Source organism: Aspergillus chevalieri, chromosome 7, assembly GCF_016861735.1.
Source record: "Aspergillus chevalieri M1 DNA, chromosome 7, nearly complete sequence".
Taxonomy (NCBI): Eukaryota; Fungi; Ascomycota; class Eurotiomycetes; order Eurotiales; family Aspergillaceae; genus Aspergillus; species Aspergillus chevalieri.
Window position 1 is genome coordinate 593,264 of NC_057368.1, and position 19,610 is coordinate 612,873.

The 19,610-nt window shown below is 47.6% G+C and overlaps 4 protein-coding genes across 4 annotated transcripts; 3 read left to right on the forward strand and 1 right to left on the reverse strand.

Moving 5' to 3' along the window:
• Positions 1–661: 661 nt before the first annotated feature.
• ACHE_70191S (uncharacterized protein) lies at positions 662–1,027 on the forward strand (the record flags this gene model as incomplete). Its single annotated transcript, XM_043282496.1, has 1 exon — positions 662–1,027. One exon carries the CDS (start codon positions 662–664, stop codon positions 1,025–1,027), a length of 366 nt encoding a protein of 121 aa, XP_043139870.1.
• Positions 1,028–14,118: 13,091 nt separating this feature from the next.
• ACHE_70192S (uncharacterized protein) lies at positions 14,119–14,488 on the forward strand (the record flags this gene model as incomplete). The annotated part of the gene is made up of 2 exons (XM_043282498.1): positions 14,119–14,213; positions 14,278–14,488. The coding sequence occupies 2 exons, from the start codon at positions 14,119–14,121 to the stop codon at positions 14,486–14,488; spliced, it is 306 nt and encodes a 101-aa protein (XP_043139871.1).
• A 203-nt stretch (positions 14,489–14,691) lies between these two features.
• On the reverse strand, positions 14,692–16,569 carry ACHE_70193A (putative transporter; the record flags this gene model as incomplete). The annotated part of the gene is made up of 5 exons (XM_043282499.1): positions 14,692–14,800; positions 14,858–14,976; positions 15,029–15,869; positions 15,932–16,260; positions 16,312–16,569. 5 exons carry the CDS (start codon positions 16,567–16,569, stop codon positions 14,692–14,694), a joined length of 1,656 nt encoding a protein of 551 aa, XP_043139872.1.
• A 1,433-nt stretch (positions 16,570–18,002) lies between these two features.
• Positions 18,003–19,481, forward strand: ACHE_70194S (TauD/TfdA dioxygenase family protein; the record flags this gene model as incomplete). Its single annotated transcript, XM_043282500.1, has 5 exons — positions 18,003–18,319; positions 18,371–18,576; positions 18,633–19,124; positions 19,179–19,312; positions 19,368–19,481. The coding sequence occupies 5 exons, from the start codon at positions 18,003–18,005 to the stop codon at positions 19,479–19,481; spliced, it is 1,263 nt and encodes a 420-aa protein (XP_043139873.1).
• Positions 19,482–19,610: the final 129 nt, after the last annotated feature.

The following is a 19,610-nucleotide window of genomic DNA, read 5'->3' on the forward strand; positions in this document are numbered from 1 at the left end:
GGAGTTGACGTTCTAGAATACCAAAACGGCATGCTCATTTCTTTGAACTCTGCTAAAACGAAGCTATCGACATGTCAAACACCGACGTGCTACCGAAGCTCTCAGCGCAGTGACCCTGGTACTTTTCGGGTCTCTTTGCCTTTCTTCGTACGTCCATGCTTGTGTGTCATTTCCGAATTGCGAGTAGTTTCGTCACTTCTCACTGGGTACAGTGGCCAGTCCGTCTTGACTCTCGCAGTCCGTACTTGGGAGTGAAGAGGAGAAAGAAGAGATGCATAGACAGGCTGAGCAGATACGCTGGTAACCAGGAGCAGAAGTTCAGATGATTGTCAACGACGGACAGAATGGACTTGGATGACTTGATTCGAAAACCTCGGACTAGTACTTCCAACAGATGAGGTCGCTTTAGATAGAATCCTTCTATTGCTAAATTCTCTGTAGAGCACCGTTGGTCTTCATAGCCTGACCTGCATCGATTTGCATTTCCCCCTTGACAAATGCCTAGATTTACCCAGAGCGATCCAGACGATGATATACAACTACATAACCAAAATAATTGCTCAGGGCTCCAGTGCATTCGAAGATAGTCCTGAGATATCGTTCACATTCCTAGTAGCAGTTCCACCCCACAAACAACAGTCATAGGGGAAGGCAGACGCGGATGCGGGATATAGCAGCCCCGATACTCAACACAACAACCACATTCGACCGTACAATGTCCATGGAACCCAACTTTCTCCCTCTCTCCCTTCTCACCTTCCTCACCAGCAGGCTTAAAATACCCATCCAGTGGTTTTCTCATCGCAACCACAACTCCGCCGACAACACCTTCCCCTCTCAGCACAATTCTCCCGCCCAAACATCCACTCAAAAGAACGACTACGTTGGTCCCGATACTCTCGTAACAATCGTATCTCACACACAGCAGGAGCATATATCAATTGCAAATGATCATACTTGGCTAGGCGACTCTGATGCGCCCGGTACTCTTTGCGCAACGTGTCAAGATGTTCGTCTAACCGCGTAAATACAGGTATAGCTTTCTTTCGGCCGAGCAGGCGGTGTTCGCATTGGAGGATGGCGAAGCTGGTGTCTTCTTCATCGAGATAGGGGTTGACCCATTCATCTTCAACATCGCGCCAGGGGGTGGTCTTTTGTAGTTTTCTTTTGATGTAATTGTGCGCGGCTTTGAAGTCTTGCTCGCTTTCTGGCTTTTCGTTTTCTTTTTTTTTAGGGCATTCTGTGGGTTTGGTTGTTTTAGATATCTTATTACGAGCTGGCGTTTTTGTAGTAGCAGTAGTGTAGGGATAATATTGACAGCATGATTTCGAGAATGTATGACACTAGTATGCCTTTTGGATTTTTCGACGACAACATGTATATGGTCATGATGCTATCAAGGTGTGTATCTAAAGATGGACTACCAGTGCTTGAATTGAGCTGACAGCAAATGATGATGATACTATCCAGAGTCTGAGCTTGAGGCGTCATCTGACAATATTTCATTCCTGTTGGGAGTGAGGGTAAGCTGAATAATAACATAAACTCAGCTACAGAGCCATCTAGGTCGTTATCGGTGTTTATATTTCCCCGAACTGCCTGATCAAGTTGGGTGGACATAGTTCTGTCTCTTAGCATATGATTTCCCTCTGCTGCATCATGCAAATCTAGCATCCCCTATACTGCAATGACCCTTTTCTTGTTGCGGGCAGTGATGCCTTGCCCTTTTTTTTTTTTTTTTTTGATGACAACCATGCCATTAGAAAACAGCCTCTCCCTCTAGCTTGCTTCCGATTGAACTTGCGAGTCCCAGTAGCATCTCTGGTTACAATGTTCCTTGCAACTGAAAGATTCTGCTTCTCAGATATATATCCTGGCTCGCATGTTCGCTGTTGACTGCCGCGCGCACTCAGTCCTCCACAAACACCACCTTCGTCCGCTTGGTCCTTAGGCGCAGTGGAGTTTATCATTTTTTCGAGGAAGGTGTCAATGAATATCACAATCACATATTATAGGTACTGTTCGTTGTGAGATATTACCCCCCGGTCCCAGCGGTCTTCTATTCCCTGTAACTATGTGACCTCTTTTTTAGTCATTTTCCGTGACTGACCGTTAACGTCAAATCTGATGATAGGAAGTCCGTTATTCCGTCTAATCTCGTGTTGTGTAAGTCATCATCAACCATAGGGCATCCAGGTAGCACCATGTGATGGACATGCAATCCCGCAACAAATGCCTCTGCCCTCGCGGTATTAAAGAAGAATTTGACATTGTAAACAATCGTTCGATCTCGTATGATCAACGAAGAACCGGCCATTCCGCCTAACAGGGGCATATTCGTCCTCTAGACAAAGAGATATAATCTCTCCAAATGATATCCGGCACAAGTTAGGACCGGTCCAATCTGTAGGGACGGCCTTGTTCATGGATGTGACGAGTGCCTTGAGGAGGGATACACTTCTGAAGCTTCTTGAAACGCCTTATATCATCGTCGAACTGTAAGTGGATGTCGCAATAGAGTAGCCCGAGCACTAGAGAGTGGAAAGGACGCTTGCTTGACATGAGAAATCATGGCAGTGGAGAAGCCCCTCGCGAATTCGTATCTTTGTTGGTACTTCAACTGCTCTAAATTGCGATAACCGTATAAACGAGCTCGACAACACTTGACGTGGGAGGAATGTTGTTAACACGTCGAATGTCCACCAGCATGTTCAATATTGTAACAACGTTGAAAATCAGTTCCTTGAGCATCGTTGTCTTTAAAGAAATTGAAGAATGCGTGTAGCCTCCCTCGGATGCTTGAGAAATTGCAGCCATATAGGGCATGCCTCTATCAGTCGATCATCAGACGTTAGAAAACCCGTCGATGAAGAGCGCTGCACATGCAAGATGGTCTTCACACACGAAATGTGTAGTTCTTGAAGGGCCGGGCAAAAGGTATGAGCAGTCTCTGTATCTTACATCACGATTCAGCATTTAAATGTCTTGATTAGTATGTTTTGCGCGGGAAAAAAAAAGTCCTGCTTGTAGACGGATGTATCGGTGCTCAAATGCTCGACTGATGATTTGAGCGATCATCTCCCACTGCTAGGGCACTCAAAGCCTTCCATATGAAAGATGCAACATTGTCATAATCTTCTAGTTATTCCCCAAGGCTTTCGAAGTCCTATTCTCAAAGCAGTTCCCGTGGAAAAGTAACTCTATGATTCCACCAAAGGAGAATGAACCTGCGGTGCTCTTCACAATGCCAATGCCTGCTCCCGAGAAGGCGTCTCTTGGTAAGGCCTTATCTTCATCAAGCTATTCCGTATCAGCTCGTGCTATGGGCCTATGCTCCGATAGCAGGATATAGCCATAGAAAACGGCGAAAACAAAGCCCACTGCCCATCCGGTGCTGGCGTCTAGCTAACAGCCACTGGGCTATAGAGTGCTTTAGAATCCACACAAAAGCAATTGCAGGGGAAATAACCATTTCACCCCTCCTGAAATAGAATCTGGGAGTGTTGCTGCATGCTGAGGCCATGGTTTGCCTGATGGAAACAAAACCGCGGGGGACCATCCTAAGTCTGGGCCTAATCTAGGAAACGACTCAGCCAACGGATTATGGGCGTGATAATAAGGTCGTTGGCCGTGCAAATTAACATACATGGTGCCAAAACTGGTGATGGTTAGTAGGCTAAAACAGCGTCAAGCGCTGCCATTTTGGGCAGCTGGCTAGCCATCTCATTGTTAATGTGAGTAAACTCGAGATTCGTAGACATGGGGACTGATTCCAGTCTCAAAGTATCTTTGCAGATAGAGTGGCAGGTCCGTTATAAACCCAATCATTTCTAGCAGTTTCGAAAACGAAACTAGTGATATGATGGCGAAGAGTTGAGGAACTGTGTCAAAATCGGGCTATTTATAATTACAAGCAGGGAACGGAATAATAGCATTTTGCAGTGAATGTGAGTCTTCTGAGTGAATGGCCCCATAGATCACACTATGATCGAAAGGGCTTCTACTACTACTACTACTACTACTTCGAGACCACTCAGCTCTTCAGCCAAGAGACGTATTAGAGCCGAGCATAATTTTGCGGGTAGTATATTTCTCAGAAAAACCAACAATACTGTCCAAATGCATTGAATTATCTCTTAACTACAGAGTATAGCTCCTTCTCGGACAACACTGACGTTTACCGTGCCTGCAGTCCATCCGAATACAGCAATAATCACCGCTATCCCATACAAACGCATCCAAACGCAACACGGACTCCCCATAAACAGTGCTGAAGCTTACCTACCGCATAGCACTATTCCAGCTCTTGCCGACGATCCACATGGTGGCTACCTGCCATATTCCATTTTCAAATCCCGAACCCGGCCGAGATTAGTCTGGTTGATCGACAAGTAACTTAGGCTTGGAAGAAGCAAAAAAAAAAAAAAAAAGGTGTACATTCTCAGTGACTATTCTGTACAGCTACAGAGTTACAGAGTACGGATGGGGGTGCTAGCGTAGTAGTAGAAGCTAGATAAAAGAGGATGGATAGGGTACGGTCCGAACATTCCGAGGAAATCACACGTGTCTAGCCAGCCAGGCATAATCGGATGATAAAAATTTTGTGACATTCATTACTCATACATAGGACAGAGCACGGTGGCAAGCAATCAAGATGTTCCAGCATCGCGGAACGGATTGCCAGCATTCCATACTATGTATACCACCGAGCTACTCCGAAGATGGTAGATTATAGAGTGCTCCATCCAGTTTAAAGTCTTCGCCGGCGTATACATAGATCATCTCTACGGAACACTCCGTACACAGTAAATAGTAGAACCGGTCCACGGATCCATAACGGTATTCCAAATCTTTGACTTTGCATACATAATACTTGCTCGCCAACGAGGTGTGAGTAGGGTCGGTGAGTTATGATGAACAGTGCGTCTGAACGTGTCACTCTCGAAACAAGAAACCTTGTTAAATTAAAAAAGCAACTTAATAAGGCTGCTATCGCCGTACAGAGTACGCCATAGAGTACGGCAGTACGGAGCACAGGTGTGCATCCACTCTGCGTAGTATTCTGTACGTCGAACGGATTAAAAAAAAAGGAAAGAAAAGTGTATTCTGGTGGGGTTTTGGGTCAGAGCAAAAGCAAAGCCGATCTGTTCGAGGATGACTGCGTTTGACGGCGATTGACCAACGATATCGTTCTTATATTTGAAATTGGACCGAGCGACGACCTGTCAAATTTCCAGGGATTATCATTGCCTCTTACTGGAGAACAGAACGCGGTGTGTATGGAGGCACGGTGGCTGGTTGAGACCGTAAGATCGGAGTCGCCGGCTAGTCAGGGAAGCGCAATCTACTGCGTATTCCGCGCCCATTCCGGCTCGAAGTCACCCGAGATCTTTCGAAACACATGGCGATAGTGTGGCCATCAGAGTACCTATGCTGGTTCCTTGTTTGTTTGTTCCTGCGACTGTGATTGCAGATTCCGCTGCTCGGTGACTCCACAACGGAAAACAAATTAAGATGTCGAACCCACTTCGGTTAGCCTGACGGGGTCGTCAAACTTTATTTTCATCCATCTGCCGGAAAAGACAGCAGAGAATAAGGCAAATACGGACCACTCCTTATGCCGTACAGACTGCATAACCTCACAGGGCACTGAAATTGCAAACTCAACGAGGAGCAATATGGCTATGTATTTTCCCCGAAAAAGGTCCGTGAGAACCAAAACCTGGCGGAACCCACAAAATGTTAGAGATCATAAAGCCAAGAAGTGAAAGGTCGACTGATCAACTGCCGGAGGTGGGGCAAGAGGCAGAATTATCCTAGACAGGGGACAAGAATACAATTTCACCGCCCGCCCATCTTGACGGAAGTGGAATCTTGCAGATAGCCGAAGTTTCGTACTCAGTGGGAGGGGAAAGGTTCGTCAAAACGCCTATTGTTGGATTTCTGGAAAACCCGACTACGGTTCCGGTCTATGCAAGAGTGGCCAGGGTTCACCCAATGACATGATACCGGATCGCCAAAGCAGTGTCCCAACGGAGAGTGAGAGTCAACCCAGGGGGTCTCTCTTGTATTTTCCTGTGATCTGTGAGTTGTAGACATTAGAAATTCAAATTTGGTCTCCAGGGAAAAGGCTAAAACGGAAGATTTTTATCAATCGCGATGGTGGTCAGCTCAAAAAGCAAACTACAGGGTTCTCCGGAATAACCGTACATGGTACAGAGTATGTTTAAAATGATTAATTTTGGTGGTCGAAAAACGTAGCGTCCTTTCTGCGGGGTTCCTTTCACATCAAACAATAGTGTATTGTTAGAGTATTGTTGATTGTTGCGAATAGAGGCAAGCATATTGCCGTATATTGCCCCGTAGCAAATCCGGGATTGTGTTTCCCAATGTTCAGGTCGCAGTACTGTCCGTGTCGGGTTAATCTCAGCTCGCCGTCTTTCTCTCGCTCATTTTCCCTTTCGGGACGCTGGCAGATCCAGGCTTGAACCGACGACAGGGGATGCATCATGGTGGGTAATTCCGCACTAACCAATCGCGGATGCCGTTTCAGACGAATAGTTGATCCATGACAAAACCAAGGTTAACTGCATGGTGGGATGCGCCGGAACTCTCTGTATGGACTGATAAAGGCCTCCGTATACATACTCTTACAACGTAAGTAGCACAGGGGCCACTGGTTCGCCGCTAACATGACCTATCGCCGAGGATTATTATATGTCACTCGAGACAATTTGATGGATGCGAGGTGTGATAATTGATTGTGATGGGGTAGATCGACGTTCTCGATGACGCTGGGATGGATCGCTTTGACTGGATCGACTGACAGACCAAGAGCCTATCACAAATTAGCGTTACTTTTTTTCGCCCTCTCCCCCTGCACCGCCGTTCCAAAATGGGCGGTTCTCTCTTTAGTGTTTGACATATTGTGGGCAGGGCCTTTTTGGAATACGTGTGTCCCGTATTTTCTCGTGCAGGAGGCAGACCTTGTGATGGGAGCTTCTCATTAGCTGAATGCAGCTGCTCGTCATATTCATCAAACGGGAACTTCCGAATCATCAAACGAGCTTCTGTCGGTGACATGACAGGTTTGTTTGTTGCAATTGATGCGTGATTGATATGGATAGACTGAGTACCATCGAGACAGCCTCTGTGCAAGTCCTGATTGTAATAGATCGAAGCTAGAGTGAAGATCTCCCGACTCACCCTTGTGGAGTAAAGCAGTCGAACTGGTCGTTCTTCTCCTTTCGCGAATATAAATACCTCGACCCCGTAGACGTCTTGTCGATTAAGCTCATCAAATCTGAAGACGTGCGACGGTATTGCGAACCCTCCATCCTCGAATATCCACTCTCTGGCCAATCCAACTGCTTTCAATTATTGCATCCAACCTCTTCGAGTCAGACTCCGACATCTTGATTCGTCCCTGTTCACTTATCCTCAAACACCAGTTAATAAACCCATAACCGTCATAATGCCGGTAAGTACCTGGGAATTATATCGATCGTCCCGAGCCGTGCTAACCTTGCAACCCAGATGCCCGGTGTCCGGTGTCCGAGCTGCCAAACCGGTGGCAAAGAGATCTGGGTGATCCCAGGGAAAAACTGCCATGTTTGCGGGACCGCATGTTGAAAACGACCGTACTAGGTATTTTCACCGATTCGAGGAGCCAGTGAACCTGAAAGCTAATACCTGAGAAGTCAGTTTTCTTCCGCGCAACCTCGCATTGATCTGGGGACATCGATCATTGACAATCTGGGGACTTGCAAAACACGAAAACCACCTGCTTCATGACGCGCCATGTTCACGAATCTCGGGCTTTTTCTCGACTGTTTCATTTCTGTTCTGCAAATGAGAGGCTACATGGCTTTGGAAAATTGGAATGGATTGGGGAAAGAGGCTAAAAGCGCTGGTGGTTCTTGCACTCCAGGGAGAAGAAGGAAGGTCCCTTCCCTCTGGCTGGTCCCGAGTTGGACACTTCTTCGATCAGAAAGAATTGGAGGACACAAAAGGATCCGACAAGGGACCCCGAGGATTGAGATAATGGCGACCGATGAAAAGCATCGTCTCTGTGGTAATAGGCACTCTGAGAGTGATAGTAATAGTCGAATACGACGCTTAATCGAAGAGCAACTTGAGGCTCTGTGTAGGCCTTCCTAATCGGGAAGGCACGTGCTTTGCTACTCTATGTCGGAATATAGAGGTTCCTTACCGAACAATACCAACTGATGCCTGGTTGATGCCTGATTTATGTATCATCTGAACAGGCAGATCATTCATTCTTTTACCCAGTTAGCTGCTCTATTCACTACTAGGGCTCACAAGATCGCTTAATTAGGTCTACTAGATGGATATTCGCCTTATATAGTGTTCTAGATAGATCACGGCTAGAGAATCAGAGACCTTACCCTTATACGCCCGATACGTACTTTCGACCCTGACTAAGCCTTTGATTTCGACAGTTATGAGCCCGGATTGCCTCTAGAAAGTCGTTGAGAGCATATAAAACAGCTATAGGAAGTCTCCTACGCATATAGACGTCTTCCTGCGACCGCCGTACCGCTACCCCTGAACACATTCGGAAATCGCCTATTGAACTACACAACGCTGCGTGTTGTTCAAACGCCTGGATAGCAAACCGCTTCATTGCTACCCATTCGCTGCGAAGCTCTTAGCTTATAGAGCTTCATCCTGCTCCGAATACCCTCAGAGGGAACGCATCAGCACTTGCCTACGCTTCCACAATGTCCGAATACGCCAAGGTCTCCATCGTGCTGGCTAAGCCAGGCGATTGGTGGTTCTGGATAAAGCAAGTGGAAGATATAGCCACTGCCCGAAACATCTGGACGTATGTAAATCCAGATGGAAATACGCCTGAGCCTCAGCCTCCTACTCCACCTAGACCCCAAGACCTGGGAGCTGAAAATCTTCGTCAGCTTCATGATCAAGGCATAATGGATCTTTGGAGGGAATACCAACGCCAGTATGACTTCGACCTCCGACGCCATGATAAAAGTCGCAAAGACTTCTTAGCCCTTCGTACCACTATTCTTGAATCTATCCCTAGCAACCACAGATTGGGACTGGATTCAAACCTGTCTATCCGAGAGATCATTAGGACACTGCGTTCTAGTTTCCAACAGTCTGTGCAATCCCGATTCCTGGAGCTAAACCAGAAGTACGAGCTCCTCAAAGCGCCGAACAAGAATAAGTCAGTTGAAAAATGGTTTCAAGAATGGAGGGATTTCCTCACTGATGCAAGGAATTGTCCTAATTACGCTGTTAACAAGATGCAAGCCTTGATCCACTTCCACAGCGCTATTCAACCAATCATGCCTATGTTCGCCGCAATTAGGAGTGCCGCAACTATCAACTGCTCTGAGGATCAGATAGATTTATCAAACGAGATCCACCAGTTTGAGCAACAATATGCCATCCATAAGGCCCAATTCCCGAAACAGCACAACGCATTTGGTATTTTCCAGGGTCACTCTGAAGGAAACGGATCATCAAACAGCAAGGCTTCTAAACGCGCTGATAAACGGACCAACTGCTTATGTGGTGCCAACCACCGCTTCACTGGCTGCCCATACGTGAATCCTGCCTCAAGACCTGCTGGATGGACTCCTGATCCAGCTACACAAGCCAAATTCAATCAACCTAAGCACCCAGCACTTCAGGCTGCTTTGGATCATGCCCTTCAAGAGACTGGTAATAGTCAACTGCCTACTCCTGCACCCGCGCCGCAAGCAGGACCGCCACAAGGAAAAGTACATACATTAGCCCTCCATACCTCGCTTACTATTCCATCTTCATCTGTCTACGAACTCCGAGATAGCTGGATTGCAGATACAGGATCTGATGCGCATGTGTGCAACAATCTGAGCCGTTTTCAACATCTAGAGGAAGCTATGGATGGAAGTGTATTGCGATTTGGAAACAGTATGACGCCAATTTTGGGCTTTGGGACTGTTCTAATTTACGGAACTCTTCCTGAAGGCCAAGTGACGTTGAGACTGCAGGATGTCGCCTATGTGCCTGGCCTTCATACCAACACTGTATCCATGTACAAGGCAAAACAAGCAGGAATTTATTTGAATGGTAGACTCAATTGCCTTGAGGATGGCCAGGGCCAAATGATCTGTCAGCTGCATTCAAAGTATGCCCAAGATGTGATTGAATACAACCCACGAAGCCCTGCTGATGAGGCTCCTATCACTGCAAACACCTTCGCGACCGCCAAAGAAAGAAGTTCTAAGAAGTCAGAACTTCCTCCGCATTCAACTGCTGATGCTGAGCTATGGCATGCACGTTTAGCTCATGCAGGAACTGCTGCAGTTGATCACCTCACTGCTGCTACCGAGGGGGTCTCATTACCCCCATGTCGTCATAAAAATGTCTCTGCAAAGTGTGAAACATGCAACCTCGCTAAATCACAACGCCAGATCTCAAGAAGGTCTATTCCGCCAGCAAATGCTCCATGGGAGAAGGTCTATTTTGACTTCTTCAGCAACTCTCCTACTGCTTACAATGGAGATCGCTTTTGTCTGCACTTTATATGCAGCGCCACTGGTTGGCATATAGCTGTCACTATGCCAAACAAAGATCAAGTTCGCCTAATCAGAGCCTTTAAAGGATTGGTTCATTGGGCAAAGACACAGCTAAACACCACAGTCAAGGTTTTCTTCTCCGATAATGATGCTACTCTTGGCCTTGATTATGCCCTCTTTGCACAAAATGAAGGGATTCAGATTCTTCACTCAGCCCGCTATGCTGATTCGCAGCATGGCAAGCCTGAGAGAGCTGGGGGGTGATTCTCATGAAGATGAGAGCCATGATGATTGCTGCTAGATTGCCCGAAGTGCTTTGGCCGCTCGCTGTGCAGGCTGCCACATATCTAATAAACCGAACACCTGCATGGATCGCCACCACTGATGGATCGCATGTTTGGACGACGCCACATGAACGCATGCTAGGCACAAAGCCAAATATAGCCAATCTTCGAGTTTTTGGGTGCCGTGCCTATGTCAGGGATGCACGGGTTCCCCAAGGTAGAAAGATGGCTCCTCGAGCCTGGATTGGCTACCTTGTTGGATTTATAGCTTCCAACATATGGCAGATATGGAGTCCACGCCATCAAGAGGTCTTCAATGAGCGAGATGTCGTCTTCGATGAATCTTTGTTTTTTGATCCAGATCTACCACCACCACAGGATATACCAGTTAACCTGCCACCGCAGGTAGTTGAGACGATTCAACTACCACCCGCTGTTCAAGAAGCCGATGCCGAGTTGGATGCTGAACCAACTTTTGATGATTTGTATGAAGGAAATCGCGAGACACGTCCTTCTATTCCACATACTGATTCACACACTGAACCGACTGTACATGCTGAATCCAATGAGGATTCATCTGACCCGAAATTGGATCACCATGATGTGTCACAGCTGCTTATGACACCAGATCATACGCCAATGCCTGATTCTCCACGGAATGATAGCCGAGTGGAAATTCCAGGCGCCTTTGGAGATTCATTGCCGACCTCACCTGAACCTGCTCAAATGGACGCTTTCTTCATCCCATCACCCAGCGATAGGGGTCCGCCTGATGGTGATGACGCTGATCCTGATGATGCAGCAGCACAACTGTCTTCTGAACTTGAAGAAAGCAGCAACCCACCAGCTGCTGTGGGGGGTGAAGTAGATCAGACAGATCAGCCTAGCCGAGGTCAAAACACTGCACCGCGAGCTAATGAGATCTCTGCGGATTTCAATCCCGGATCTATCGTCACCGGAAAGCGCAAGAGGAATCCAGTGGTCCGTGATGTCTTTGCTATGTGCCAGGGTTTCTCACTAGGATGGGAGAAAACACCAAGGCCCTTGAATTTGATGGATTCATTTTCAGATTCTATCCCGACAATTCGACTCCATCGCAAAGACCTGCCTGACGCTCCGAGGAATTATCGAGAAATGACAAAGAATCCGCTCAGCAAATGGTTCATTGATGCGATGGAATTGGAATTGAAGACACTAGAAGACAAGGGAACCTGGACCAAAGTACGAAGACCACATGACGCCTATGTGATCCCAACCATATGGGTATATGCATATAAATTTGATGATGAGGGGTTCCTTAAGAAAGTCAAAGCACGATTGTGTGTGCAAGGAAACAAGCAAGTGCTTACACATGCTGAGACTAGGGCTGCTACCCTAGCTGCCCGCTGCTTCCGAACCTTGATGGCACTCACTGCCGCATTTGGCCTGGATATGAAGCAGTTTGACGCCATCAATGCCTTTGTTAATAGCCGATTGGATGAGATGGTTTATGTGGAGATGCCACCTGGTAGATCACAACCTGGCTATGCTTTACAATTGCTTCGAGCTCTATACGGACTCCGTCGATCTCCACGATTATGGCAAAACGAATTGACCCAAACCTTACGCCAGATCGGACTAGAACCAGTCAATGAAGAACCATGCTTGTTTACAGGAAATGGAGTTATTCTATTGGTCTATGTTGACGATCTACTGTTTGTCTACCATCCAGACAAGACACAGGAAGCAGAACGAATCGCCTCTGCCTTGCAGGCACGATATGAGCTCCGCTATGAAGGAGAAGGCGATGTCTTCTTAGGCGTTAGGATTATCCAAGACCGGGTCAACCAAGTGGTTCATCTGAGCAATACTGACTATATAAAGAAGATTGTCAGTCGCTTCCATATGGAGGACAAACACGCCTTAACGCCTGCCGTCAAAGCGCTCACAACCTATAATGGCACTGCTTCTCTGAAAGATATACATCATTACCAACAAAAGATTGGATCAATCAACTATGCTGCGATAGCTACTCGTCCTGATGTTGCAAAGATAGCATCGCACTTGGCAACATTCATGACAAACCCTGGACCGGAGCACTTTGAGGCCGCTAACCGAGTCCTAGCCTATCTCAATTACACACAGAAAGTGGGAATCAAGTATTCAGCTACTGTGAATAGAGATGCCACTGATCCATCCGAATGCTTTGTTAACTCAAGTGACGCTGCTTTTGGTGATCATTCAGACCGTCATAGTTCTGAAGGCTATCTAGCCACCCTATATGGGGGTCCAATTGATTGGAGAGCATCCAAGCAAAAGACGATTACTACATCATCTACTGAAGCTGAACTCCTTGCTATTTCAGAAGCCGGCAAGACTTTGCAATGGTGGAAGCGCTTATTCAATGCCATTGGATTTGATCCCAAACATCAGCTATCTATCAAATGCGACAATATGCAGACTATTCGAATCCTTTGCAAGGATGATCCAGCCATTCAGACGAAGCTACGCCATGTTGATATTCATCAACACTGGCTCCGTCAAGAAACCCAGTCAAAACGCGTCCTCATTGATTGGATTCCAACCTCTCGTATGCCCGCTGATGGCCTGACGAAGATCATGACCGGCCAGCGATTTCACAACTTCATTCGATTGCTTGGGCTTACTGAATTCGTCTAAAACAGCCTGGCTTAGCAGCCAGCCTGGGGGGGTGTGTCGGAATATAGAGGTTCCTTACCGAACAATACCAACTGATGCCTGGTTGATGCCTGATTTATGTATCATCTGAACAGGCAGATCATTCATTCTTTTACCCAGTTAGCTGCTCTATTCACTACTAGGGCTCACAAGATCGCTTAATTAGGTCTACTAGATGGATATTCGCCTTATATAGTGTTCTAGATAGATCACGGCTAGAGAATCAGAGACCTTACCCTTATACGCCCGATACGTACTTTCGACCCTGACTAAGCCTTTGATTTCGACACTCTACTAAGCCCAACGCGACTTTCGATCTTCGCTCTAGACAGATCTCCCACCCTTCCAGTTCTCCAAAATCCCCCTCTATTGTCTACTCTGAATCCTGCCAATGTTTTCAAAATTCAGCCTGTAATTGGCCAATAGTACATCCACGCGATTACTAATTCTTTGACGTCATCGTTCTTCTCCACGCTTTCTAGGGATATCTTGCTGGCAAACAGCCTGCTAAAAGTATAAATACAGACGGAGAAGGCTTCAAACCAGGAGAAGCAGTATATATATCTATACAAATTGTACCTGATTGCCATCCGCACAGGAATCGCAAAATGGCCGAGACATACCCCATAGGAACCCGCGGCGAGTGTGAGCGTCTAGTTCGTCAATGGGGATTCCAGCAGGTCTTTACCTGGTCTGACGGAAGGTTTCTCATTGTCTCCTCTGAAAGTGCCGCCATAATAAGATTATGCTGATAGGAGAGTGTCCAGCAACGCTTACTACTCCCCTCATCGACACGGCGACGTAACGACACACCTTGTCCGTCACGGCACGTTCACCGTCAACTATCCAGAAGACAACACCAATGGAGAAGTGAAGAAGGAGACATTTGGGCCCGGGGCTAGGATTGATGTACCGGCTGGGAAATTACATGAAGTTTGGATTGGCCCCGAAGGATGTGAGTATGTGATTGGGGAGTAGGATGTTCCACACTCTGGTGGAATCACGAGAAATTGTTTGCATTCAAGCATTGTTTTCTTGAAATATTCAAACATGCTGGATATCTCCGGTATTAATTCTCTCTCTTGTGCTTTGAACTGCTATCTATATAACTGCCGCCCTGCAACACCGATCCAATCCCGTTGGATCTTGAATTTTTTCGTTTTTCTTTTGGAGTTTTTTTGTCAGTGAGAAAACCGGAAGTCAAGCCGTTTGTTGCCAGCATCCGGGTTTGCCAGCAGATATGCCTTTCGTTCTTCACTTGACATGGCATTCCATTTCGTCTCATTGCTCCTGTGATACTGGTCAGTACATGGTACTCTTGCCAACACAGCTCTCGGAGTTACTAACTTGTTACGCCAGACATAATAGTACTTGGTAAAGACAAACAGGAATGCGCTAAATGCAGCCAGCGCAATAAGAACCTTGTTACCTGTGCGGTATAACGGCTTATCTTCATCGCGGTAGATCTATTACCAATTAGTATTCTGCGTGTCTCCTGCTGCGAGTGGGAGAGCTTACGTTGTTGGAAATGATACTTGACGCCTGAACAGTCATGTTATACATGGCCGTCGCCACAGTCCGTGTCCGGACGGATCCCGCATTTCTGGACGTGATGGCGACGATGATAGCGTGAACATACGGTGCTCCGATCAGAAGAACCAAGTCCACCCATCGGCCCCAAGCACTGGCATCAGCAGGAAGAACCTCGAGGGCAATCAACAATGCCAAACACCACACTTCACAAACAACACCCAGAAGCATACGCTGATTGAAGCGCTCCGAAACCCACGTCCAGAACAGCAGATTGACAATGAAAATAACATATGCCGGGATGGTAAGCAAGTTGGATTCGAACGTTCCAAAACCGAGACTTTTGAGCTGCAGGGTAATATAGTTGGTCGCCGGCGTGTTGGGAATACCCCAAACCAAACCAAGCAAATAAATCGGCCAGAGGTCATAGTCGGAAAGCGCACGCCAAAGCATCTTAGGTGTCAGGGCTTGTCGGTTGTGCATGCTTCCTTTGCTGGGATCGTCGCGGAGGACTCGGTTAACCATAATCTTCTCCTCGCGCTCGTTGAACCAACCGTCTTTCCCGCGGAAACCGCCCTTTGTCTGTGTTGGTCCTGCGGGCATCCAGAACATCGCGATGATTCCGATGATACCGGTGATAAGGCCTTCGAAAGCAAACAGGTATCGCCATCCGCCGGTGCCATCGCTCTGTCGAACATGGAGAAATCCGAAGGCGAGGAATGCACCGATAATGGATGTACCTTGATAGGAAACCCAGAAGTAACTCAATCGAATGGGCAGCTCTCTGGACTTGTACCAGAAAGAGAGGAACAGGATCGTGTCAGGGATACTGGAGAGTCAATCAGGTTAGCAATAGGATCGGCATGAGACTGGTAGCGCAAGTGCACTCACAATCCACCCTCAATCAGACCCAAAAGAGCGCGACAGATGAAAAAACCGGTTCGATTCTTGAGGAACGCCTGGAAAGCAGCGATAAAACTCCACATGACCATTTGGATCGGAATCCAGCGATCCGGCCCAAGTTTCTTGGACAACAATTGCGATGGCAACTCCGCGAAGAGGAAGACGAGGTAGAAAATTGTCTGGCCGGTATTATAGTCGTTGGTGTTCATGCCTAGGTCGTCAAGCATATTGTCCGACATCGCCTGGACGATGTTTCCTCGATCAAGCTGGAGCGCGAAGAAAGTAACGCATGCGAATGTACAAACTCGAATATCAATCTATTCCATCAGCATCGGTGTGCACATAAGCGAACAAAAGAATGGCTATACCTTCCGAATGAGCTTCTTCTCTTCATCCTCCTCCCATTGGAAATAAGGGTCCCATCGGTGTATCCCCTCATATGTCGATATGGGCCTGTAGATTTCTGGATTCTCGGTAGTATCGAATGCGCAGTCATCGGGAGCCTTGCCCAGTCGTTCCTCGTCCGACAAAGACGTCAAGGATGCTACGACTGTCGCATCGTGAGGAGACTTCGAGTCGTAGGACTCCTGGCCCGTTGTAGGCGACTTTGTGTCCTCAATGGCCATTTTCAATAAAGCCTTGGCTCTGGCGAAACTGATTGTGTTACTCGGAGGAACATCAAAGTCAAGGGAACCGCAGCTTATAAAAGATGCACGACAGACGGCTCGCACGGTCAAAGAAGAAGGAAAATTCCCATCACGCAATGTCTGGGCAGGATCAATGGGTCTATCTGTCAAGCGCACTACATACACGGGTGGATAACTGTCACCTCGTGGTTGTTTCCCTTTAGCTTATCTTGGTTCGCAACGACCCGATGGAGCTTGTTCCAGGCCCCGATAAACAAAATCGTTCGTACGCCAAAAACTCCTTTGTCCACAAAATAACCGGATGTTCAACCCAAAGAGTACGCAGCCTCGGCTAGATCCAATTGCGGCAGTACAATCCCAATCACGCAAATCAGCGGCAACTAGCGTCATAGCAGGCAAGTAGGATTAAGCTCACGGAACAGGGATGTTTTTTTATCTTTCTCCATCGGGATCTATTTTAAAGGTGCAGCCTTGCCAAATAGTGTTGCAGCGGAGTCTGTCCGGGGGGTGTTGGTGATGTTGGTTTCATCGTTTGCGGGCAGGATCACAACATCGGCTGTCGTGTTTGTTGGTGCTGCCAACATTAAACATTATTTTCAATCGTAATTTAGGGGGTTTTAGATCGCATTATTGTTTTCCTAATCAAAAGAAGTTTAATTGAATCTCGTATAATGTAGCCGTATTCTGCTGATATCCCTGTCGCTCGTGGTCGTTACGCGAATGCTGAATGTTATCACGCCATAGTTCTCCTCAACGTCGATGTTGTACTTTTGTACTGAACCATTTTGTCTGCGGCGCTCTGGTTGAATATAATTACAAGTATGCCTTTCGATTCTCTATTTAATTGATATGATATTTCTACAAATATTCGTCCGTAATGTGCTGGGGAAAGGTACCGTAGTCTATTGATATACATCCAGGTACTCTCTATACGATGTGGCGATCTCACATGGCATAATCCGTTTCATAATCCCAATAAAGATACGCCCACGACGATAGTCAAACACCATAATTCAACACCCACACGACATGCCCAACATCCCCAGTACAGTAAAAAATAACAACAATCCCATTCCTTCAACCTGAATCGCACCTCGCACTCTACCCGCGAATAACGCCACCGTCACGCAATGTCACAAGGATATAACGAGCCATCCCGTCGGCAGGACACTCAATCATAGCATACGAATCCCTCCCAGAATAGCCATTTGCATAGGAAATTATACCCGAGACCCCGCGGCGGCACAAAGCGATATACTTCTGCACATATATGGTATGCGTATGGCCGGATACTCGGATGAAGTCTGGTACTGTGTTTATGTTGTACGGGTATGAATCTGATAGCCGGATTATGTACTCTGTATTCTCGATAATACAGTACCCCGCAGGAATTGCGCAAGCAAAGGGCGTGGATGCGAAATGGCGGGGGTTCTGGATTGTCTGGTAGTACTATATCAGGGCTGATGTTCCCAACTACCAGCAGTCGATTGAAGAATCAAATCCAACTAGTACCCAAAGGACACTTCAAAATGGCACCTGCACCCGTTGAAAGCCTTCCTGTCCGTACAACACCTATTGCACAGCTCAAGCACGACGCGGGTACCAACAAGGAGAACATCATCGGATACAAGTCGGCCTATGTCCACGAGAACGAGATCAAAGGAACGGGCAAGCAGCCTCCCGCGTCGTTTCCCAACTACCTTCCCGTCTGGGATAATGAGACGGAGAGGTGAGTCTCCCCAGCCCCCGATATAAACATATTCATGCTGATGAATGGTAGATACGCTCCTCTTGAACCGTTCGAGCACTATGACCACGGCAAAGACGCAGACCCGTCCTTCCGTGACCTCTTCCCCGAGGGCAAGGCCCAGCTCGATGAAATCACCCCGGAGATTGGAAGTGAAGTGCACGGCGTGCAGCTGAGCCAGCTCACCAAGGAGGCAAAGGACCAGTTGGCTCTCTTCGTTGCTCAGCGCAAGATTGTCGGTGCGTACCATCCCCTTCCCTCCCGTAAAGAACACGCAGCTAAGAAACGACGACAGCCTTCCGCGACCAAGACTTCGCCCACCTCCCCATCAACGAAGCCCTCGACTTCGGCGGCTACTTCGGCCGCCACCACATCCACCAAACCTCCGGCGCCCCCAAAGGCTACCCCGAAATCCACCTAGTCTTCCGCGGCGCCGACGACCGCAACCGCTCCCAATTTCTCGAAACCCGCACCAACACCGTCACCTGGCACTCGGACGTGACCTTCGAGAAGCAGCCCCCTGGCACAACCTTCCTGTACATTCTTGATGGGCCGACGAGCGGTGGCGACACGCTGTTTGCGAATATGGCGCTTGCCTATCGCCGGTTGTCGCCAGAGTTCCAGAAGAGGTTGCACGGGTTACGGGCTGTGCATTCGGGGATTGAGCAGGTTAATGCTAGTTTGTCGAAGGGGGGTATTGCGAGAAGGGATCCGATTACGTCGGAGCATCCGATTGTGCGGACGCATCCGGTTACCGGGGAAAAGGCACTTTATGTTAACCCTCAATGTGAGTCCACCCCTCCGTTTAACAAGATGTTTAGGACAAATTCTAACGAGACAGTCACCCGCTATATCGTCGGCTTCAAGAAAGAGGAATCCGACTTCCTCCTCAAGTTCCTCTACGACCACATCGCCCTCTCTCAGGACCTGCAGTGCCGTGTCCGCTGGAGGCCCGGAACCGTAGTCGTCTGGGATGTAAGCCCCCTTGCCCTGTCCCCTGGGATATATGAAAATATGCTGACAAACATAGAACCGCGTTACTGCCCACTCGGCCCTGTTCGACTGGGAAGATGGCCAGAGACGCCATATTGCCAGAATCACACCGCAGGCGGAGGCGCCGTACGAGACGCCTTTTGAGCAGTAGACTGCTTGCTTTAGTATAAGTGATGAGATAGCATGTTGATTTGATGAATTAATGCATTGGATGATTCCGCCATCTGCCTGTAACTTGAGCCATGTGTAGTAAAACAAGTAAATGTTCGCCAACATAGTA